This window comes from Venturia canescens, chromosome 3, assembly GCF_019457755.1.
Source record: "Venturia canescens isolate UGA chromosome 3, ASM1945775v1, whole genome shotgun sequence".
Lineage (NCBI taxonomy): Eukaryota > Metazoa > Arthropoda > Insecta > Hymenoptera > Ichneumonidae > Venturia > Venturia canescens.
In genome coordinates this window covers 25,486,445-25,510,998 of record NC_057423.1, presented here as the reverse complement: position 1 = coordinate 25,510,998, position 24,554 = coordinate 25,486,445, and the positions used below count along the sequence as shown (strand labels likewise).

Genomic DNA, 24,554 nt, shown 5'->3' with positions numbered 1-24,554 from the left:
TATCATAGACATGATTTCGCTCAATTTAGATTCAGGGCATTAAAATACGCGATATCCATAGAGATAGATGGACCGGTTCAAGAACAAATCACTTTTTTTTGCACGGGTGTGTTTGTCAAATCTTATAAATTCTTATTTTACAAAAATAATTACAAGAAATGCTTGGCAAGTTTATTTCTATTATGTTTTATGTAAATTTTAACATAATTATGCATGAAAAGAAGACTGTACGAGCTTTGAAATTACTGGAAAGCCGAGTAAAATTTTTTTTAAATATTTCTTAATATTTTCCAAAATTTAGAAGGAAAATACATATTGCAAATTGACGGTAGTGCACTCAACTTATGAAGCGATTAGAAATATTCGAACTATTCGAATAATATGATTCAAGTTGTCTGGAAGAATTTGTAAACTCGAACTATCGCACACCCTTACTGATTTTCATAACGATTCCTTTAAAGAGAACAGCCTTTTTTCAACCTTTTCAGTGACGTAATTTGAATTAAGAAATATCGTTAACATATGTGGGTGCTTTCTTCACATCTATTTTTGTTTTGTCGTTCCCCAAGCAAAATTTTGTTGAAAATGTTGAAAAAAATTCCCTTGAAATTTTAGTCGTTTATATTGACTTCAAATACTTTCCCAGCGCATGGAAATATTTTATATTGAAAACAAACGTTAACTTTGATTTCTTTTTCAAAAGTCTATATCTCAGCAACATTTTATGACATCATATTGCACCAAGACGTCATTTGCTCATGATTAAATTCACTACAAAAGTTTCCATCGTCACGCAGCTGTAATCTGTACCTGTAAGATTGTACGGGTCGCTAAATCTGATTTTTGCTGAAAATTTTCATTTTTCGACGTTATTTCACTAGTGAATGAATTTTTGCAAAAACAGTAAATGGCAAACTTGTGAAAAACTAATTTCCTGCAAAAAAAGTCCTACCAAACCGAATCGCCCAGTATGATATTTGTTGAAATATAAAACGTTGACTCTTTCGTTGTGTGAAATATTTGAAAATTGTCGAATCGAAATTTTTCATGAATACTGGTTTTTTCGATTTTTTATTACTACAGTTTCATGTAATTACCTTTTTGCCGTAGCCGAGTGAGTAGAAAAATGAACCAAAAAAATTGCCAAAGAAGAAAAATTGGATACAAGAAATTAAAACCACAAAAAATACAAAGCCAAAACATGACAAAAACGAATTACGACCGAAAAAATTGAAGACACAAAAATTGAAAAAAAAAAAAAAAACGACAAAAAAAAATATAAACGTAAAAATTGAGACAAAAAAAATTCAGCCGTTGTACGTGACTTTTCACTTGACTTTCGAATACATGAGTATAAGATACAGGTAAATTACATGATATTAGGGTTATTAGGGAAAACTATAGGAGTAAGGATAAAGGGTTTGAAAGGAAAAATATCTTTTCGCTTTCAAGTTCATTACCGATGAGAATATTTTGCGAGTTTACAGATAAAATCGTTTTTACGGTAGAATTTGAAAAAAAAATAAATACAATCAATTTGAAAGATCGGTTGATAATGTATCGTATTGAATCACAATTCCACCTCTACATAGCTCCAAATCATTTTTTTACCATTCCTCATCGCTTATGTTTAAACAGAAAATGAGATTCGAATCGCTACTTATGAGTAGAATTGTTCGATTGATGTAGTGGGCACTTGTTTATTCTCGGTGTTGGAGAACTTTGGTATTTCTCCAGGTCCATTCCACGTTCGACGTCATCTGATACGTCTTCCTTGGGTTGCCGACCGAGATGAATTAACAAATTCGTTATCGAACTCCATACAGCTCCGAGCAGATAAATTGACCACCCGTATACTGTATGCAAAGCGTATCCATGTACGATGGTATCCACGATAAGCTTAATCGCTCGAAAAATGAGTAGAATTCCAATGAATCCGGCACTAGCGGTGCCGAATTGGATAAACCGCCCCCACGTGTGCTTCCATGCTGATTCCGCAATATGTTTTATCGAATTTTCGTCCAAAAGATTGACAAACCGTTCGCCTTGGTTTACGGTTGATTCGCCGTTGATACCTCGGACAATGTTATCGATCACTACCGGTTTCTCGAGGGGAAACATTATGCGTTGGCGTAAATTATCGGTATCCTCTTTCGTGTATATTCCACTGGCCGCGAGTGATGCCGGATTTGTATATTTCCATGTTTGTTTCGTGGTTGGCCTCATAATTTCAGGTGGCAAAGCTGCTTCCGGAATCGGTGTAAATTTATACCATGCATCTCCGAAAAGATAATAGGGTGGCAGTAATCGGTTGCACGTTGTCTGAGTTCCTTTATGCGACAAGATATGTGTACGTGGGGTAAGAAAAAAAGTTTCGTTTCCACGTGCAACTGGTAATTGATTATAGCATTCTTCAAGGCGCAATAAAGTTACTTCTACGGGAATGCACTTAACAATATGCACAACTTCGCCAGCCACAAGCGCCATATAGCCTGGTCCTTTCATCAGTCTAAATGCAAACTCGTCTGGAGCTTGACTCGCGATAGCTAAACTATTTTGTAAAATCTGCCTTTCTCTGTCGCATTGTCGTTTCAAAACATCATGGTATAGTGACTTCATTTGTTGCCTGATATGTCTTTCTACGTATAAAAATTTCGAATTGACGTACGCAAATATGTCCAAGTTAGCTACCGAAACTTTTCCATGAACAGCAAACGAGGTTCCCGGTGTCGTTTCAAATATAAACAGCTTAGGATGTTCGGTACTAACAACTTCATAACCGCAGATGTTATGAGTTTCTCTACTCGTCAATGCAAAAGTTACATCCGTTGTAGTTACGGAGTAAAGACTACGCGATACGTCCGAATCAACATCTCTTATCTTTTTCGCAATGCCATCGAAGAGAATTCCATAGCGATCAAATTTACAATTGTCGAGCGGTCGCGAATCCCAAAAAGTGTTTCCACCGTCAGCATCCTGGCAATTTGTTTCGAGCAGCGCGCATACAGTTCCGGAGCGTAAATAGATTTGGTTCGATTCCAAACTAACTTGAGCCATATAGTTTCGCAAGGAGATTTTTACGGTACCCTGTACAACCACGTTATTCCAAGATCCATAAGGGTCAGCATACGATGCACCATAGCATGTCCCGTCGTTTTTCACGGAGCCAGCAAAAGTTATACTAGTCCTCGTTGTTCGATTGGGTTGTATTCCGGTTATAATCGTTTGCCCTATCATTGCTTTTCCGAATTTGTGCATGTCCTTGCATGCATCACGGCTTACCATTTCGATATATTCCAATTGCGCGTTATCCACGGTTGCAATATGAGAAGACATACCACAATAAAATATAACGCGAAAAATTTCGATTTTGCATTGCAACACTTCCGTTTCCGCGAATTCGTTGAGTTGCAATAATTCAATATATTGTTCATGGACTTCCACTTCTGGACTTGGTATGTTGCATTCTCCGACGGTCAACAACGATACAGTTGTAATATTCATTGCGCTCGATCCGCAATCGTATCCCACCATGGAAAAAACGGGATGGGCGAGAGCTGCGATCATCACCAGCGCGAGATAGGCCAACATCTATAAATGAAAAATAAACAATCAATGTAAAATAATCGTAGAAATCGGTATCGAGAACAAAAAAATATAGTTTTGCAAATGAAGTTGGTTGAAGGTTATCTTGCACCATTGAAAGTCTGAAAATAATGTTCAACTCCACAAATTATTACAAGGACCCGTTTGCAAGAAATACCTTTAAATTGTCAACAGTGAAAGTTAGGTTAAAAAATTTTGCAGTTTTTATGCAGAATTCAATAAAACCTTTTTCAATGTAGAGAATAAAGAATGTTGCAATCCATTGAAGTTAGAAAACCATGGTGCAAGGAAGGTACGAAAATATGTTCCGATAATATTTCAAAAATTGTTATATATGGGACATTCCATGCCAAGTCGGGCACTTTTCAAATTCCCATTTTTTATTTGATAGATTTTTTTTTCTCAAAAAGAACTCCGTCACAGGAACTCACCTGATTTATTTCAAATTTTTATCTGAACGTTTCTGTCAGCTACGAATTTTTAAAGAATATTGCAATTTTTTCATTTGACTATATAACTTTGTGAAAAATCAATTGAAACTAATGCATCAGGGGGTCAAAATCTTTGTTTTAGGATAACCTTTCATTTGATAATAGGTTAAAGATCATAAAGGAATCGATCCAAGAAAATTGATCTGTTTTGAGACACAATTTTCTTTTTTCACGGTGTTAGTCCCCCTCAATTTTCTTCGTAATTTTTTATAGAAAACGTTTATTTTTTTGATGAATTTTAAGCTTAGTTACATCGTGGGAAAATCCTTCGTTATATTTTTTTATAATTGTAACGATGGTTTCATTTCCAATTATATTGTAACGAGTGGAGATGAAGGAAGCAATGAAAAAAAGGAGGGTGCGAGGGGAGAAAGAAAAGAATGGGAGTGGAGAGACAACGAGGAAGGGAAGTAGACTTGTCTGCCAAAGTTACGAGTATATTTAATTATCGGAGTCCGGATTTCCACTTTTATTTGTAACAATATGCAAGGCGTTCATAAATTAATTGAAGCGAATGCATGAAAGACTTAAAACCTATGATTCAGAAAGTACTTTTACTCGAACATACGTGAGCAATTAAGTGCTCAAATTTTAACTGGTGTCTTTTTACACCAAAAAGAAACTTTTCATCCCATTGGCAATCAAAAACAAAAAAAATTTTTTGAATCACCCTAATATATATATTAGGGTGTGTCGTTTTAGGGCAATATTTTTTTTTTTCAATTGTCACATCAACAATTTTTAGTTCATGCTCAAAAACAAAGCCTCGCGCAAGGAGACTGTTGTTGAACAATATTTAGAGGTCCCTCATCGACCTTGAAGTTTTTCCATTTGATTAAAATTGAAAATTCGTTGATTTTCATTGTTTTAGATTCTTTCCAGCCTGGATCCATCCCACGACTTTTACCAAAACGAGTGATTTCTACATACTTATCGTTTTTCCTTCTTTATGCACCGATCTCTTTGACGATGTATGATTCAATTCAATTAATTTTCTGAACGTAGAGTAGACTATGAGATATATCATTAAATCTATATTACCCTGTATCATGAAATCTTGACATAATATTTTCGAAACGAACGAATTTTTCACAAAAAAGAATCGTCGTGAACAGAATTTCTTCCATAATTGTTATATGAAATTTTTTCATACAAAATTGAGTTTGATCATTAATTACTCGAAAATAGTTGTTTTTTCAGAGTTCGATCAAGAAACTTTTTTTTGTATAGAGAAATTTTGTATAGAGAAAGCCGTGGGATGGATCCAGGCTGAAAAGGATCTAAAACAATGAAAATTAACGAATTTTCAATGTTAATCAAATGGGAAAACTTCAAGGTCGATGAGGGACCTCTAAATATTTTTCAACAACAGTCTCCTTGCGCGAGGCTTTGTTTTTGAGCATAAACTAAAAATTTTTGATGTGACAATTGAAAAAAAAAATATTTCCCTAAAACGACACACCCTAATATTGTATATACGAAAGCTGAAAGAATCAGCTTCAAGAAACTATGCGTAAATCTCAAAAATATTGAGCCGCTTACAAGTATTTTCATATTTGCCGAAAACTAAAATTTCCCCATGTCAATTAAACAGAAAATTCGAGTGAGATTAGCGACCTCTAACAAATGGATTAGAGGGCTCATTTTTGACAGGATTTTTTTTTCATCGAATACTACAATGTGAAAGGGTAAGAGCGAGAAAAGAAAAAATCAGATTTCTTTTTTGAAGCACCCTAATATATATATATTTGTTTTTATTGACTTTCACTGGTCTCACACTTTATGAATTTTTAAAAAATTTGAGATTAACAAATAAATTTTAGATGTGGTCGTTCAAATAACTTATTTTTTTTTTAGGCCATATCATCTTATAGGTTTTTAGTATATATAGGTGTATAAAATTCTCCAGCGAAGGGAGAATTTTCTAACTTTTACAAGTCAATAACTTGTAAAACATAGAAAATACAATCTGCCCACTATGGATGATGGCGAAGTTTCCATCGGTGGAAAATGACGAAATCGAAAATTTATCAGAATTGTCACGCTATCTTTTTTATTTCATAGATCAGTTCGAATGGTCATAGAAATGAGATGGACAAAGTTTGGCAGACTTTGAACTTCCGGAAAAAATTATTTAAGGGGGTTGAATGATTGAGTAATTTTTATCACTCGCCCTATGGTTTACGCTATTTTTTTTTATTTCACACAAGGTTAGAACACCTCAAGCTGCAGTTACTATGAAATAAAAAAGATAGCGTGACAATTTTGAAAAATTTTCGATTTCGTTGTTTTCCAACGATGGAAGCTTCACCATCATCACTATGGGTGATGGCTCGAAAATTTTAAAATCTCAAAATTTTCCCTAGGGGAAAAACAGTTGGGACAAATACATACATTGTCGATCCCTTGTCACCTGATCATATCACGATAAATGTAAAACAAAAATTCATAAAAAAAAATTATTTAACCAACTTTAAGTAATTTCAAGACAACCACTCGAAAAAAATTTCACAAATCATGAAAAAATATTATATTTAAAAAATTTCAAATGCTAAAATGACCCGATGGATAAATAATTAGCGGAGAAAATAGGAAAAAGAACCTAAAAAAATGCTGGTTTAAACATTGATCTCAAGCGAAATTGAAGAAAAGATAAAAATTAAATTCTCATTTTTTTTATTATATCTATCGCTTGTCGAAAAAAGATATGCCGAATTTTGTCAAAAAAAAATCATTCCCAACACCCCGTTGATGAAGGTTGAATTTTCGATACAGCCGTCTCAAAAACTCGTAATATAAAACGCATGAACATCACGGCAATTGAGAAAAAAATCGATATTCTTGCTTGCTCCATTTTTTTCTACAATTTTTTTCGAATTCTCGTTAGTATCTGCATATAGAAAAAAGATTCGCGTTGTGTTGCGGGTTGATATGTTAGATTTTCGTGGGAAAATTATTTCGCCAAAATTGGATTCGTAAAAAAGTTTTGAGAGCCTCCAATAACGTTCAAATGTTTCTTTATTTATTTTTTTTAAGAATTTTGGGTAAAAATTGAGATATTAAAAAGTGAGTTACGGCTCATGGAAAGTTGAAAATTAAGACGATCAAACAGTAGGAATTTAGTAAATAACATTGATTATTGGGTTTTTTTTTGCTCTTACCTTTGAACGGAAATTCAAATCGATAACTTCACTGATGGCGATGAATGTTGGTGGCGATAGCTGGTGTCTCGTAGCTGTTGACCCAAAGTTTCCAATCACAATCACTATATCAAAACTTGAAATGAAGATTATAAAATGAAGGCCGGGAATGCAATCAACTTTTCGCTCGGACGACACCTTGAAGAATAGCGCTCTCGATATTTTTGAAGTGACCCGTATAGAGTAATTTTTAACCGATCAGGGTGGGAGTGAAAGTAGGAACCTCTTGGATTACTTGGCAAAATGGTGAGGGCCTACTCCGGTCCTCATTGGTTCAGAAAACAGTAGAAGGGTGTGTGTAGTCAAATTGTATTTTCCCGAAATGGGATTGGTTCTTAAAAATTGGTGCTCCGTAGCATTTTCGTAAAGTTTGGCAGATAAAATGCTGATGAACTCTTGAAAGATTCGAAAATTTGAACATAATCGTATGAATAACCGTATGAATAAACAATGAAAAATAGTACTTTTTTGGGAGCGTTTTATAAAGTTTCAAATGAATTATTCTTGAAAGTACGAGGGACCTTTTAATATTTTTTTTATAAAATTTTGATTCACAAATAGTTCTTCGAAACAAAACAACATATTTTTCCCGGAGCAAATTAAAATTTTTGTAAAAAATTTTTAAATGCATTCATTTAAAACCTGATGAAGCTCGTATAATTTTATGAAAAACAAACACACATGATTAAATCAATCAGGATCGGCCATTTAGGAGTAAAAAATAAGTTAATTAGCAAACAATCCAGATAGTAGATGACAAGATCATAATTGCCGAATTAAGCAAAAAAACAACCATTCTTAAGTGTTCTTTTTCATTGATCGATGATATTACTTATTTATTCTCTTTTAGCACGAATCCCTCCTCCTCTCGCCCATCGCGGACCACCCAACCCCCTGGGTGGTTCTCGCAAATGGTGGTGCAGGCCTCAACATCTTCCGATGAAATCGAGGAGAGAAGGAGGCCATCGCAGCTCAGTCTTCAGACTCAGCTGGAAAACTTAAAAAAAATAATGGAAGAACACACAGACGATTTGGGAGAGACACAAACGGGACAAAATAACAATGGGACAGAAAATAACAACGGGACAGACGATACAAATAACAATAACGACGGGACAGAATACAATAATGACGGAACAGACGCTGACAATTTGGGCGGAACAGGACATGACAACAACGGGACAGAAGACCGAAATGACTCTGAAAACGAGACAGAACGAGACCGTGACGTTGACAATGAAAGGGGACACAGGCAACCAGCGGCGGAATCCGTCGACAAAAAAATAAAAAAGTTGTCGAAGGAAGTCAGGTATGATTAACTGTGGGGATATTACGATATCTGTGGCCCCAAGTTTTGGCCATGCAGTCTTTATATTTCACCGAAAAAATAAGACTTTTTTGTGGAGTAAAAAAGATCGAAATTCGGCTTTTAAGGATTTTGCACCCATTTCAAAAAATATATTACTTTTTTCGTGATCTCGCACTAAAAATTATCGTAATCTCCAGTTTTTCATTGAAAACGATAGAAATGTTCATGCGAGCCTTTATGTATTGTCGATTGGACATTTTCCGACGTATCATTAATTTAGACAAATAATCAGTGTTGGAACGTATCGAAAAATGTTGTAAAGTACACGAATAGCTGAAAAGTTTTCTCTGATTGCGTACTATTGGCGAGAAAATATTGGAGTAAAATCGATCATAGCCGGAGTAACAGTCATGGAATATTGTTAATTGATGTTATCCAGAAAATGTACTAATAAGTTTGATGGGTTTGTTTCTCTGTCTCATATGAATATAGTCAAGCAATCATAAGTAGATTGCTGGAAATTTGAAAAGTGCTTGAAGTAAAGTTTTATAATACAGAGCTTGAGCAGCACACGATCGCCCGGACGCCGGCTCGGCTAGACACTTATAAATACAAGGTGAGGCTATTATTTGCAAACGAGGTGTTTTCAAATTTAATTGTTTCATTAATCTTATGGAAAATCTATTACAAGAAACCAAAGATTGTCGGTCTTGCAACGTATTGGGTAATAAAATACATTTATTTTTCGGCCAATTCATGGAGACTGTTTTAATTTTCAAGCCTACCGACAGACAGTTTATTCAAAACAAAAATAAAGATTTCGTTATCCTCATTATTCGCCATGGAAAAAAAATTCCCCGAGACTAAGGGAAAATGTGTTCTGGAAATACTTCTCTTTCAAATTTTACCCCAATCGTATAATAAAAGCTTTTAACAAATAAGGTTTTTGAAAGGGCATTAGAACTGCTTATGGCGGTTTTCCCCGACGCGGTTCAAACTCAGTTAAATTTTTCTCATATAGTTTCGAGCTAGGATAGACCGGGTTTAAAATCAGATTAATGTTGGAGAAAACGGACATTAGACTTGCATATCAACTGGGATTAACCGTTGCAGGTCTACCGCTCGGCGACCTTATTGTACTGCTTAAACAGTATGAATGGCGTATAAAGCAATTTACCCCAAACCTTCTTTTTGTAACCATTTCCTCTTCTGAATTTTTTCGGGACATGTTGAATCAGACCATTACTTCGCCATGAATAAAATTGAAATCAACATTAAATGGAATATCTAACTATGTGGAGTTTAATTAATAGATTTTTTTCATAGTACCAATGTCAATAACGAGTAGAAGCAAAATTACGAAGAAAAAATCAATCTTTTGATTCATTTCTTGTACTTTTCAAATCTGCTCGCAGCACGATTAAGGAGCTACATATATCAGTGTAACCCATGAAAAATTTGGCGATTTTCAGGATTTTTTTTAAAAGAAAGTACTATATAGAATGTTTTGAAGTTTTTTGAACATAATAAGGTATATTTTCAGCTGTATTTTCAGATTTTTTTTTTTACAAAAATATTGAAAAATAACGGAGTTGTGCTGTCTTCGGAGGTGCCAAAAAAAAAGTTCCCCAACTAACTGACATGTTTCCAGCCGAATGAGTAGTTAAAACAAAAAAATTCAAAAAGATTATTAAAGTTGGGGTATTACGATTTTTTAAAAATATAAAAAATTAACAAAATGGCGTAGTTTTGAAAAAAAGTGTCGTTTTTTGGAGTAAAAAAATGGTCGTTTTTTTAATGCCAAATTGACAATTTTCAACCAATCAAAAAGATCGTAGGTCATTGTATAGTAAATATATTCAAGAATACTCAGTTTCAATTTGAAGTCGATTAGTCGATATCTCGTTGAGTTAACATGTCAGCAATTTTGAAAAATGTCGTTTCGAGAAAAACGCGTTTGAAGTTCCAGTTAGCGGCTAATACCTGCGAGCGGTCGCTCTTTAGAACGCTGCCATTCAAAAACTATTCAAGATGCGACTTTGCCGCTTTCACAGGATATTTTTGAAAGTAAAAACTATCGAATAATCCAAAAAAAACGATTTGAAAGTGTCACACTGGTATAGCTTCTTAATAATTTTCTTACGTTCTGGGCACAACAATCAAGTCATATCGAAAAACTACCGCAAGACGTTGATATCTACATTATTAATTGTGCCGACAACTTTGCAAGAACATTTCAGGAAATCCGTTTGAGAGCACCAATCTAATGTTGAAGAATTATAACCAGAGCGTTCCCACCATGAATTCCCGTTCAATTGGAAACAGCATATATATTCTTTTGTTTCCTGGCCAATACGAAAAGAAAATTTGACTCTTCACCCCTACCCTAGTCATTCAAAAATTACTCCAGGTAGATGAAATCCTGAGCAGCTTTCTTCGGTATTTTCATCGAGCAAACAGTTGGACGAAACACCTCTAAGCTTTGCGATCTTTGTGAAAAATATCAATTAAGAATTGTGATTATCATCATTCGATCGACCGCTACCACAATATTTCGCCACCAACATTGATCACCGAGTCAAATTGCAGTAAAAAGGTAAGAAACATGAATTCAGCATTATGTATGTGATCTACGATAAAAGTTCCGTTATTACTGAACGGACGATCGATACGGAGCATTCCGTGCCAACGCAAGTGACGGTGAAAATTCAATTTCTATTTTGGTTTACATTTTATTATCTAGAGTAGCGGCAGCGACTCTGAGACAAGTACATTTATGTTATGACAAGTCGCTGCCAAAGAGTCTTTACCAGAGCGATAGCGTTTCGAATTGTTTTCAAAAATTTTCAAATCTTTTCATACTCTGTGAGAAAGAGGCTTTTCAATTGTTTGTTTTTTAATTTTTTTGTCAAACCGTTCGCGAAATATGGATAATAAAAAATTGTAGTGTTTTTTTTTTCAATGCCCATAACTCGTTCGAAAATACATGAAATTTATTATTATTCCAAACTTGTGTGTTTTCTATACAAAACAATATCATCGAATTGTTTTACTCGATTTCCTTTATTTGCTTTTCCGAAATCTTTCTCTTGTCCGTTTGGATCGTTCGATTTTTTTTTTAATTGTCATAAACTTCACTTCTCATTAAACGGATTTTGAGCCCGTCGTAAGAAAATAATCCTTTCTGTCTATTCTGTAATTTCCAAGAATATAGAATGTCAATTTTTTCCCATTTGGAACTTTGAATATGACTTTCACATCTTGCAAAAAGAAAAATCAATAAAAAATTGTAAATCAAAGCAATAATCAATTTTAGAAAAAATGAACCTACAAGTGCTTCAAGCTCTCAATCGAATATTGATGAAAAAAATTTTTTTTTTCAATAACTGTTACTCCACGGTGTTTAAAAATCCCATAAAATAAAAAATACTAAGAATCAGTGTTTTGTATTCACAATTTGGGGAAATTTTAAAAAATAAAATAGCAAGTGTCTTTCTTTGAGAAAAAAAATATTTTTTCATATTTTGTCCTGAAACAGATGTTCCACTTAATGAATTCAGAATAAATTTTTTTCAAAAAGGTCATAAAGATACGCACATTTTCGTTTTCCATAAATGTAATTACGTCAAGATTTATCAAAAATACAGTCATTTGAATGAAAAAATGTTAAAAATGATGATCAACGAGAAAAACGGCGATTTTTTTCTTTGCCACTCGGTGAATGTTTTTCGATGAAGTGACTCGATTTTTTAAATATTTGTAGAATTTTTTTTTCCGTGGCTGAAGTGACATGGAATGCCCCATATATATGTTTACCCTGAGTTCAGTGCGGACATGAAAAAACAGTCGAGCGTCGAATAATTATGAATTGGTTTGGTAAATTGAAATCAGTCGACTCCCAGAGGATCCCGTCTCACTGAAAAATATGGCACTCAAAACTTCTAAGTGCAATTACTAAAATACCAATCATCTGGAAATGCCTGAATTTTGCACACCGAAGTATCTATCAATGTATACCATTGGGAACGAACACTTTAAAAATCGCAACGATACGAATGTTTAAAGAAGCGTTGTTTTTTAGATTTGCTCCCATTTTCTCTGCTAATTATTCATTAATCAGGTCGTTTCTGCATTCATTCTCTTGACATTTTCATTCTCAACATTTCGTATTATGATTTATTTTTCATAGCTTTGTGGGTTTTTTGTTTTACGAGCAAAAAACCGAAAAAAATGCATTTTTCATTAATTTGTTGATGAGAAAAAAAGAATTGCTAATTTTGCGTCTAATATTGATCATTTCATATACGGGGACCTTTCATTACTTATTACTTTCGTCAAAATCTGATGATCTTAGAACCCCGTTTGTTGGCCCGTTGTCCGCCTGTGCGAATTGCTCCGAACAGAAAATGCAAGGTTTTCATTTTTGTACGATCTTTTTTTTGCCATGCGTCCGTTTGGCTTGCCTCGAGGATCTCGAGACCGCTGCTATATAAAACCTACAAAAGCGTTTCGGAGTCCACTCTTGTACATGTATATATATTAGGGTGTGCGAAAAAAAACGATATTTTTTTTCCTTTGCATCCAGCCGAAAAAGGTAATTCAAGGTAAAAAAAAAAAGAAATTTGATATCGACAGCATTATGAAAATTTTTTTTCTAACGATCCAACTTCAAAGGGTGATAGCATCGGAATGGCTACTCCGAGCTGTACGTACATATGGACTTTTTTTGTAGGGGAATCGATTTTCTATAAAAATATATCATTGTCGTTACTGTGCGATTTTTTCTGAAAAGTTATGACACAATGATCATAGGTCTCAATCATTTCCTGGGTTATTCTTATGGAAAATCTTTAAACGCAAAGCACCATTCGAAAAATTTTTTGGTGAGCTCTCCTTCTGGGATTCTTTTTTTTCACCTTGAATTACCTTTTTCGGCTGGATGCAAAGGAAAAAAAATATCGTTTTTTTTCGCACACCCTAATATTATATACACATATTATATATAAATGTTTCAATTTAACTAACGGCGTTTTAAAGAAGAAAAAGTTACCTTTATATATATCCCTTTCCAAGTGTAATTAGGATTTTTTTATAGATGCGCATTTTCTGGAATGGTTGGAAATTTTTCTCGCTAAATTTCCTCTGATAACCTGATTCAAAGGAGCAACAACTTTAATTTCGTTAGTAAAGGCGTTTCATGTTATTTTTACCGCAGAGTTACCGTATTTTTGCCTGAAGAATATCATTTCTGGAAAATGTAGTAAAACTGGAAAATTTTAAAATATCAGTTAATTTTTCAAAGAGGAATTATCATAAGGATAAACTAGAAAACCATTGGGACCTCTGATCATCGTATCATAACTATCCAGGAAAAAAAAACGTGCAAAAATTCAATAATACGTTTTCATAGATAATCGATTTCTCTGCAATAAAGAATTATCTCGGAGAAAACGTTCTAATGCTATCACTGTTTGAAGTTGAATCGAAAATAATACACAAATACTTGGTGAAAGTACGAAAACATTCACATTTATCTTCCAGTAATTCGATTCACCCTGAGTTTCTGGTAATGTTAGTAAGAAAACACACGTTTTTTGAATCGACTAATTTTTTTTTATTCAACTTCAAGTGGTCGCTAATGGAAAACGGGTATATCTTGAAGATTGAACAAAAAGTATACGGAATTATCAAGAAAACCCTTATTCGATGACTTTGTTGATTTTTTCTCACGATGCAGAAAATGCTTCACGGCAAATTATCAGGAGTTTTTTTTTGTCAAATGAAAAATTTGACTTCGACAGAGTTTGGGAAAAAAAAATTTTTCAACACAAGTCCTTGTTTTATAGGGAAATCAATTTTCTATAAAATCATATGATTGAATTTTTGGGTGATTTTTTCCTAAAGAACTGATTATCCTTTTTCCTGAATTTTTCCTAAAGATACAATGATCGGAAGTCACCATACTTTTCTGGATTATTTTTATGGAAAATCTTCAAATACGGTACCCCGTTCGAAATGATTTTATAGTGTGCTCTGTTACTGGAATTTCTTTTTTCACCTTTGTTCAACTTATTCTGTTATATCAAAAATTATTCTGCAAATAAAAAAAATACCATTTTTTTCCGCACTCCCTAATTGTGTGTGTGCGTGCGTGCGCGCGTGCGTGTGTGTGTATGTGTGTGTGTATTTGAGTACTCGAAAAAAAAAAAATTTCCTATCAGCTGAGTAGTTTCGAGAAGGTAAAAAAAAATCTCCCGCAAGGGTATCTCCATTATTTGATTGTACGAGACGCTCAACGAATTTTCGTTTTTTTCATTTAATTAACACTTCAAAATGGTTTTTCGTTTTCTTCGAATAAAATGATTCGTAAAGGTTTTCTTGCAATTCCGACGCACGTATCTAGTTGTATGCAGCTGTTGTTGTATGTCACTGAATCTTAGTGTAATTCAAATTTTATAAAATTTTTAAGAAAAATCTTAAAACTTGTTTATAAATCGAGAACTCGAATGAAAAAAGACTATCTTTTAATATACTTGAATTCAAACCTCATGGTTGTCGAGTTGCAGACTCCAATCTGTAGAGTTTCGACTAGAAATGACGTAGAAAAAAAATTCGAACAAAAATTGTAGTCGCCCAAAACATTCTTAAGTATATTTTTTCTATTTTAAAAATTTCACTTCAACTTTGAATTTTTCGAACTTAGCCGTATTTTCTCAACATGGTCTTTTTCATGCGAAAATAAGAAAATCCTGAGAGAAAAAATTGCACAAGACTTTTTCCAAAATGAAATTGAAGCTCTTGCTTTCTCTTGCAAAGTGGTGATGAAAAACAATTAGCGAGAAAAATTTCCAAAAACCATGCCTCCGATTATCTGGAAACCATATCTGGAAACCGACCGGAAAACGGCTATTTTCAAAAAAATGTGCCAAATAAAAAAAATCACAAAAAATGTTTGGAAAATGAGATCTGAAGGTATATTTGTCCTCTTCAAAACGCCGTTTACTAAATTGATATTTGTTGATTTATCAAAAAGCTATGAAACTTGATGCGGCTCGAATTTTTGTCTGGTGATTTCATACTTTTCATATTAGATTCCATTTCATACAGGTTCATTAAATGTCATCCTAATGATCCTGTACTTTCATCTAAATTTTTATTCCTAAACGGATGTTATTGTTTTTCTTTTTCTTCGTCCTTTCACGCAATGGATTTTTTGTGTGCCTGTGATAGTCTCCGTTGAAATGTTGACGATTTCATTGAAACAATTTCTAAATATGCCAGAAATATATATCTCTACTCTGATGAAGCCCCACAACAGTTCAAATCGTACCCAGACTTAATAAATCTTTATCATCACAAAAAAGTTTATACCGAATAGCTTTTCCTCGCGAGCCATCATGGTAAAAGATTTTGCAATGGGCTTCGTTGCCATTCAATCGACAAATTTTAACCCATTAAGAATCATAGGAATGAGCTAAAAAGTCGTGCAATTTACCAAACGTTTAAGTGAAATATTCATCAATTGAGAAAAGATGGATTTCTCATTACGGGACTGATTTTTAGTGCAAACGAGCCTCACTCATGTAAAAGAATTTTACTGTAAAGAAAATAAAAAGCAATATCCGTTAACGTTTAAAAATTATAATAAAAATATAGGTCTATTATTTTTTAAACTGTATGCAAATGCGCGGCTCTACTTTGATTCACAATAATTCACCGATATATTATTTTGTAGGATTTGAAAGTCATATTTTGCATGGAATTCTTGGAAAGTCTATTGAATAACACAATATGAAGAAAAAAAATCAATTTGATATATTTTCAAACGTTATAAACATTTGAAAAAAAACCACGCCAATTTTCAAAAAACCGTACTTTGTCAGCGACTTAATAAAACAAAAATCGAAACAATCGTAAGCCTCCTTTCCAGAATATTAGAGCCCAGCATAAACTTTTCAAAAGTGAAGGAAGAACACAAATGATTGAAAAGTCGCAACCTACTGTATAAAGTTGTTACTCGAAATTGTTGACATCACTTCGAAATAAAAACTGTTTCGTAACATCCATTGTTTTTTTGTTCGGAAAAGAAACCTCATATCTTGCTAATCAAGCCATGAACGTGTGATTGTATTATTCAACTTTTTTCTTGAAACATGCACAAAAAAATGTTTAATTATTGAAAAAAAAAATTGACGTTTATGATTTTTCAAACGTCATTTGCCTTATTTTGAAAAATCATGCACTCCAAATTTTTGGGCAATAATAATTTGAAACTTATATATTGAAACGTAATCGAGCTGACGTTTCGTGTTTAAATTATATAAAATTGAAGTTTTTCATATGGGTCCAAAAAACATTGATGGAGCAAAAACTTATTACTCGTTGTTTAAATATCACGAGACTGTTTTTCGTTAATTCGAAAAAATGGAACAAAGATTTACAGCTTATTCTCATGCCATTAGCAAGTTTTACTCAAATCATTTCCGATTCTCAGAGAAAAATAATGTTTCTCGAATTCAGTAGTTATGGAATGATGAAAAGTGCATGGTGTTATTTGGATCAACTAGCAATAGCTGTTAAAAAAAACCTATAACATAATTTTGTTGATCGTAACAATTTATAATAATTTTAGGTATTGATCATCAGTGATGGCAAACATGGAAGGAAAGCGGAAAAAATTATTCGGTTGGAGACCGCGGTTGTTTAAACAAGTGGTGACCACCGATCCGGAGATAAAACTGAAACATACGCGAATTCGGAAACCTATCCGTCAGCTGGGCAGAAGTCAATTAAACGTTCTGGCGAAAGAACGCAGGGACCATGTGAAAAAAATGCAAAAAATTGATGATAAAATGGAGAAATTGGTTTGCACTTGTGAGCACGAAAATTCTGAGGATGAAAATGAATATGATCTCGTCCAAAGATCTGAATTGTCTCGCGACGTTGATTTAGTTTCGGCGAATGAAGAACCCACCAACGATTCTTTTGAATCTGGATCACCCGAACGGAATAACTCGCAGCTGGATGAAGCAGCAACATCTCCGCTACGAGATCCGAGTGCATTATTGGGCTCAGAAGCTTCTCTGTGCCATCAAGCGAATAACGACTCCAGCAATTTGGAAGAAAATAGCGAGGACGAGTATGATAATTCATTCAGCGATTGCTCCAGCGTCGATGATGATGATGATGACGATCTTTCAGAAACTGCTGTGCCATTTCGTGACCTTCTTGCGTCTTGTTTTGTAGAAAATAACATCAGCAATAAGGCTATTGACAGCATACTCAAAGTCATGAGGAAGCACCGTTGCTTCGAGAACTTGCCCAAGTGCGCTAGAACGCTTTTGCAAACTCCTCGGCGACCTGTTCCAATGACACCTATAGAGCCTGGCTGGTATCTGCATTTCGGAGTTCACACAGCGATTGTATCAATTTTGAACGGCGTCGAAATGAATTCAATCCCCGAAAACCTCGAGATAGATTTTAGTACGGATGGTGTAAGTCCGGATAAGTCTGGCAATAATCAGATGTGGCCGATTCAGTGTCGGATCGCCAATCTATACCCTAGTAAAACAGAGGTAATAGGCGTTTATAGGGGAAACGGAAAACCGAAGAGTGTGAGCGAATTTTTTCGTCAATTTATCGACGAAACGTTGGAAATCATAGGAGACGGCGGTATCAGTTTCCATAACCATAAAATTCCTATAACTTTGAGATGTTTTATAGCCGACGCTCCAGCGCGAGCTTACGTATTAAATCATAAGGGCCACACTTCGTATCAACCCTGTTCGAAATGTAAAGTTTTGGGAGAGTATTTTGAGAATCGAATGGCTTACCAGAGCATTGAAAGTGAGAAGAGAAGAGACGAAGAGTATGTCAGAATGGTCGACGAAGATCACCAAAATGGAGAAAGTCCACTTTCCCGTTTGCCATTCGGACTCGTTACTCAAGTTCCTTTCGAATACATGCATCTTGTGTGTCTTGGATTGAAACGATTGCTCTCCGCTTGGACAAACGGGAAATTCTCGCATCAAAGTCAATTACCAGCTCGGTTAATTACTCTTGTATCAAACAGACTGAAGCTTTTGAGAGATTGGTATCCTCGAGAAATGGCGCGGTGGCCGATCACACTCGAAGACTTCCAACAGATGAAAGCTTCGCAGCTTCGTCAGATTTTATTTTACAACGGACCTGTTGTCTTGTATGGAATTTTATCAAAAGACCTTTATGATCACTTTCTGCTTCTTCACGCAGCTGTTCGTGCTGTCAGTATCCCCTCTGCGTCAAGAATACTATTGGAGTTTGCAAGACTTTCGTTAATCTTGTTCGTCCAACATTGTCCAAACCTTTACGGACTTCATTTCATGAGTTACAACATTCACGGATTGCTTCACATAGTAGAGGATGTCGAACGGTTTGGTCCGCCTGATAACTATTCGGCATTCCCATACGAAAACAACATGAAAATCTTCAAGCAGTATTGTAGGAAACCGCACCTGCCGTTACAGCAGATAGCAAACCGAAGAGCAGAACGGGCAAATGTGCAACTTGCTGTGCTGAAACGAAAGACAAGCGTTCGAGTAGAAACCCTACAATTACACTCGACTGGGCCTCTTCCAGCAAACGTCCGCGAACGAACGGACGTTTATCAATATCGCCGTTTGAAATGTCCAAATTTTACTTTGACCGCTCTTCAGCGGGATTGTTGCGTCATTTTGAAAAACAACGACGTTGGCCTCGTCCGTAATATTGTGGTTATTAGAGGTATCATTTACTTGGTACTGCAAAAGTTTTTAATCGTGCAGCCATTTTACAATGTCGGAGTGTCGTCAATAATGTTAGGTTTTTACGAATGTTCGGTTTTGCAGGATGAACTAATACTATCTAAGTTTGACGAAGTAAATTCTAAAGGCTATAGAATGCCGTACTGGGATCCACGTGGCATTGATATGCCCGATGAACAACCGTTGAGAGATCGATACATTGTCGGAAGTCTGTCAAACACCGTCTATTATTAAGGAATAATTGAAAAAACAGCGAATCTTTAAATAAATGTTTTGCTATGTATCATGAAAATTCTAACAGTTTGGTTATTCTTTGGACTCAGTATCAAACTTTCCTCTAGTATTTTTAATTTATTTGCGCACCTATATCGACAGCTGCGAGGGATCATTACACAAACATACAAAATATATAAAATAATTTTCTTCTGAATTATTTGAAATGATTTTTATGAGGTAACATTCAGTCGCAATGATATGTATCGGCCATTTCAGGCCTAATCGACCACTTTTGAACCCAAACCCTTTCGCGCGATTTGATAGATAGAACAAAAATTTCTCTAATATTCAAGAGCACAGAATATGTAAAATATTTAAGCGCCGAAGAAACGCAAAATAAATTTTTTTATAAAATTAGTCGTATAAAAAAACAATTGGTTAATCGTATCACCCATAAAATCCGTATCATATATATCACGAAATTAGATTATTAATTAGGTATGAAATATCTTTGAATCATATACCACGATTGATTTGATATGGAATAAAATTTTCAAATGTAAAGGAGTTGAAAAGTAACGACGAATGAAATTTTTTATTTCGATCAAATAAAACAAATAGAAAAACATTCGGCCGACTAAGCCAAAAGCGGGGTTATTTCTGAAGTAAATTGAATTTTTTTGCGAAGATAAAAAAAAATTCAAAGTGGTGGACTCCAAAAAATTGTTGGCTTTTTTTTTGAGAAACAGAAATTTTTCATAGAATTTGACTACCGAAATTATTTTTGTTTTTTTTTTCTGAAAAGTTCATTTAAGAAAAGAAGTGTGTCATTTTTATCAAAAAAACTTGTGGCTATTAAAAAAAAACAATTTTTTTGAAAAATTCATAACGGTTTTGGATTGTATAAAAAAAATATTGTAATATCCTATTTCGTTGAACGTCAATAATAATAACGAATAAAAGAATAAAACGAGATTTAATTGATATATGTATACGATATCAGTGAAGACGTCTGAAAAAAAATGCTGCGTGATGTTTATAGCGAATTGGTAGTATTCGTTATCAGTCAGATGAGACATTGCAATTTGTTTTCTATAATATATATGAATTACTGCCGTACAACATTTTCGTGTGCAAAACAGCTTGAAATGTAGCATATTAACCGGATAACATGTTATTATTTCAATAAAATTGAAACAGTTTTCTTCGGTATAATGCGTTTGCAAAGAGCAATCCATAAAAGTGTTTTTTTTTCGCATAACAACCTGCACCACGGCAACTAAAACATGAAGTTGAAAAATTCTGTTACTGTGCTATTTATAAGATGATTCAAACAACAAAATATAAAATCACAGTATTTGAAAAGCAAAAGCAGTCGAACAATCAATTGGAGTAAATTTTAAGTGTTTAAATAGGTAATTGAAACTTTTTTCTATCTCGAAATTTTATAACAAAACTGATGGTTGTAAAGTTATGGCAATCAAATTTTAAGTTTTAACGAAGCAAAGTTGAAAAAAACGAAACTATTGTTTTTTCTTGATTGTGAAAATATGCTCGGGGTTGAAAAAATTATTCTCTTTAAATCTATTTTTCTAGCTCGGAATGATTTTTGATAAACTTCTATGGGGGACTGTTGTCTATGACTTCATCCGCAATCGGAACAAAAAAACATAATTGCCGATCCGGTCATTAGAAACTATAACTTATAGTCATCTATGATCTCCTACTATAATCGAGCTGAAAATTTTTTTTATGAATTTCCATAGAAAAAAAAAATTTATACCTCGCGTTATTATGGTAGTGCATAACCAAAAAAAAATGAAATCAACGAAAAACACCGGTTCTAATATTTTCAAAAATTTGTTTTACAGAATTTCACGAACGAACACACATACGCATTATGCAGAAGTGTGTGTAAAATAGCTCAAAAAATTTGTATGCATTCAGAACTATACTATGGCATGGGAATATGTATTTTATGGTGGCGGAAGGTGACTAAAATAATTTAAAATCCTATAATTTGCGAATTTATGGAATTATGAGAAATTCTGATAAATTCGTACTTGCAATCAGAACCCTAATTCAAATGAACGTCAAAATTCGCGTGACGATCACTCCAGTCTAAATTTATTCTATCAGAGAATGTTTGTGCATAATTTTTTGTAATAATAAGGCCAGCGAAACTGTTTGAGAAAATGTTTAATATCAATGAGCTTCAAAATCGTAGTACATTTCTTTTTTTCAACCTAACGGCAAAAAATTTCCTTCTAGTTATTTGAAATACTTACGTGAGGTATAATGTAGTAATAATTGAATTTGTTTAACAAAGAATTTATTTATTTTACTTATACTTACAAATTTTTTTGAATGAACTTATTCATAAAGTTACTTTAAATTATTAATATTGGAGATTTTCTTTCAAATAGTCTGGATAATGCAGCCGATGCTTTCGAATTATTTGTAACAAATTTTGCAGTTTCTCTTCATCTTTGGTGCGGTAATTGCTACAATCTTCAATTAACGCCACTCCTCTTCCGGCTACGTCATTTGTTACTTTTAATGTTTTAAAAAATACAGGATTTGTTTTAAATAAAAAATTTTCGAAATTTCTACTAATAAGTTTTTCTAAACTATTCCATTTTTTTTGTATTAATTGTAAAATGTGAAATTTTTTACCGTTAGATTGTAAAAAAAGAAATGAACTACGTTTTCGAAGCTCATTGATACTAATCATTTTCTCAAACAGTTTCGCTGGCCTTATTATTACAAAAAATTATGAACCAACATTTTCTGAGAGACTAAAGATGAACACAAATTTTTCCAATAAGACTATTAAATCCGCTATAATGTACTGAAAACGGTCGAATTTGCGATAAGATGAACTTTGACCTCTAATAACTTTTTAACTATTAGGTTTGATGAAAAATCATAAGAGACCTTTTTTGTAGAGCGTGCGATTTTATATGAGAATAAGTAAAGGCATTTTTTTATGACAGACGATGGGCTTGCAATAAGAAGTAGAATGTGCAAAAAAGAATTTTTCAACGTTATTCTTATGGAAATTAGAAAAGTGTTTGCAATCAGAAACAGAAAAAATTTTTTTTTGACGCATCTTAATAAATATATTGTAAAAACACTTAAAATGTATTTCTTTATTTCAATTGTGTACTACACTAATATAAAAAAAGTTATTCTCCATTTATGTTTGTTAAATACTGTATGTAGTTAAATAAAGGTGTATAATTTCTATATTTTTTTCGCCCGCCTTTGCAGCTGAATGTAAACAAAAAATAATTTTTCCTTTTCATTAGAATTATTTATCGAAATTTTGATGGGACCTTTACTTTTCAAATTCACGAACTGTGTGGTTTAATGTGGCCATAAAAACTACTGGCCGACCCCAAAATTATTTCGGGTCAATATACTGATGATTGGGTATATGAATTAAAAAAATTAATTGGTTTTTGGAGAGAATGATAAATAAAAAGGAGCGGTGGTTCATCTCCTGATGTAATGCTTGCAATAACAATGATACGGTGTTGTGAGAAAAAATGAATTTTGGGTATAATCGTTTAGAGGATGTATATAAAAAATCAACAATTCTATTTAAAATCGAAAAGTAGAAGAACCCTCAAAGAGTAATTATTAAAATTATTGGCATCGATATATAACGAAATATTTGAAATAATTTGAATAATAATTTTGTCAACTTCGAAAACGAAACAGATTCGTTGTTCTCGTTCTTACTGGTAAGATAATCACGAATAATGCAATTAAAATTAAAAGTCATATATTCGAAAGTGTTTGCACTCACCCAATTGCTCAGATAACGCAGGTCGTAGCGTGTGAGCTTCGTGACGTACGATGATCCATGTTCGATCCTTGGTGAGAAACGTGCATTTTTTTTTTTAATTCTCACGTGTCAGTTACGTTTGTTGACACAATTCTGCAAAGTATCATTGAGGGAGACATGCCGAAACGAATGAACCTTAACCATAAAAAATATTATTTTGAAAATATGTTATCGTTTTGGAAAAGATGATAATGAAAAAGATTGGAAAGGAAAGAAGAGCATTATAAACGAGCTCACGGGTTTCTGGATTTTTTAAATATAAAATCATCATTTAGCCTGGTTTGCACGTCACGGTGAAATCACGAAAAAGTCGATATGCTTCATCCATGACGGTCGAAAAAAATGAAATTGCGGCAAAATTGCACCAACGTGACGTTATAGGCGAACGCCACGTGAGTGCGCAAATCTAGCGCAATGATGCTTCACTTGCGATGGAGGCGGTGGAGCGAGCACGGACGTCGAGCTTCGTTTTTCGGCCGCAGCACCGCGCAGAGTAGAGGCGTTTCTCGTACGCGCATCGTACCCCTACAGGTTATATATTGTCGACGCTGATTCGCTTGAGTTGTCTGGCTTCTGGCCGACCACCACGTACCCTGTCAAAAATTCTTACGAGTTTTTGACGCACGAGAGAGTGCTGAACTTTGTTGCGAAATGTTCAAACACCTTTGTAACATTTTTCGGTTACTCTCGAAAGGCATTGCCGGTACTGTTTTTCAGTTCTTCGGATGCCTCGCATTTTTAGAATGAAGCAAAAATTCCCCACTCCTCAATTTTATGAATTTCAGCCGGCGTCGTTTTAAATAAACTACTAATGAATTTGCAAATAATGCATTTGCAAATTTTTTTATTAATACTTTGACACGCAGATTTCTATATCAATCTTTAACGCGTATTGGTATCTTCTTCTCACCTCACACTCTTGTAATTTATCACGTTTCAGTAGTTAAATTTTTATTAAAAACGAATCCGAGATCAATATTTAACGCTTATTGTTATCTTCTTTTCTCACCTCACACTCTCGTAATTTATCACATTTCAGTAGTTAAATTTTTGTTATAAACGAATCCAAGATCAATATTTAATGCGTATTGTTATCTC

The 24,554-nt window shown here is 33.9% G+C and overlaps 2 protein-coding genes across 3 annotated transcripts; one reads left to right on the top strand and one right to left on the bottom strand.

Moving 5' to 3' along the window:
* Positions 1–1,536: 1,536 nt before the first annotated feature.
* LOC122407890 (uncharacterized) lies at positions 1,537–24,123 on the bottom strand. 2 transcript variants are annotated; one of them, XM_043414360.1, is made up of 2 exons: positions 23,418–24,123; positions 1,537–3,591 (listed from the first exon to the last, which is right to left on the bottom strand). In XM_043414360.1, exon 2 carries the CDS (start codon positions 3,589–3,591, stop codon positions 1,657–1,659), a length of 1,935 nt encoding a protein of 644 aa, XP_043270295.1. In that variant the 5' UTR covers positions 23,418–24,123; the 3' UTR covers positions 1,537–1,656. The 2 variants fall into 2 exon arrangements, with proteins under 2 accessions (XP_043270295.1, XP_043270296.1); XM_043414361.1 differs by lacking the exon at positions 23,418–24,123 and adding an exon at positions 7,259–7,508.
* Positions 8,209–8,616, top strand: LOC122408507 (homeobox protein 6-like). Its single transcript, XM_043415302.1, has one exon. The coding sequence runs from the start codon at positions 8,209–8,211 to the stop codon at positions 8,614–8,616; it is 408 nt and encodes a 135-aa protein (XP_043271237.1).
* Positions 24,124–24,554: the final 431 nt, after the last annotated feature.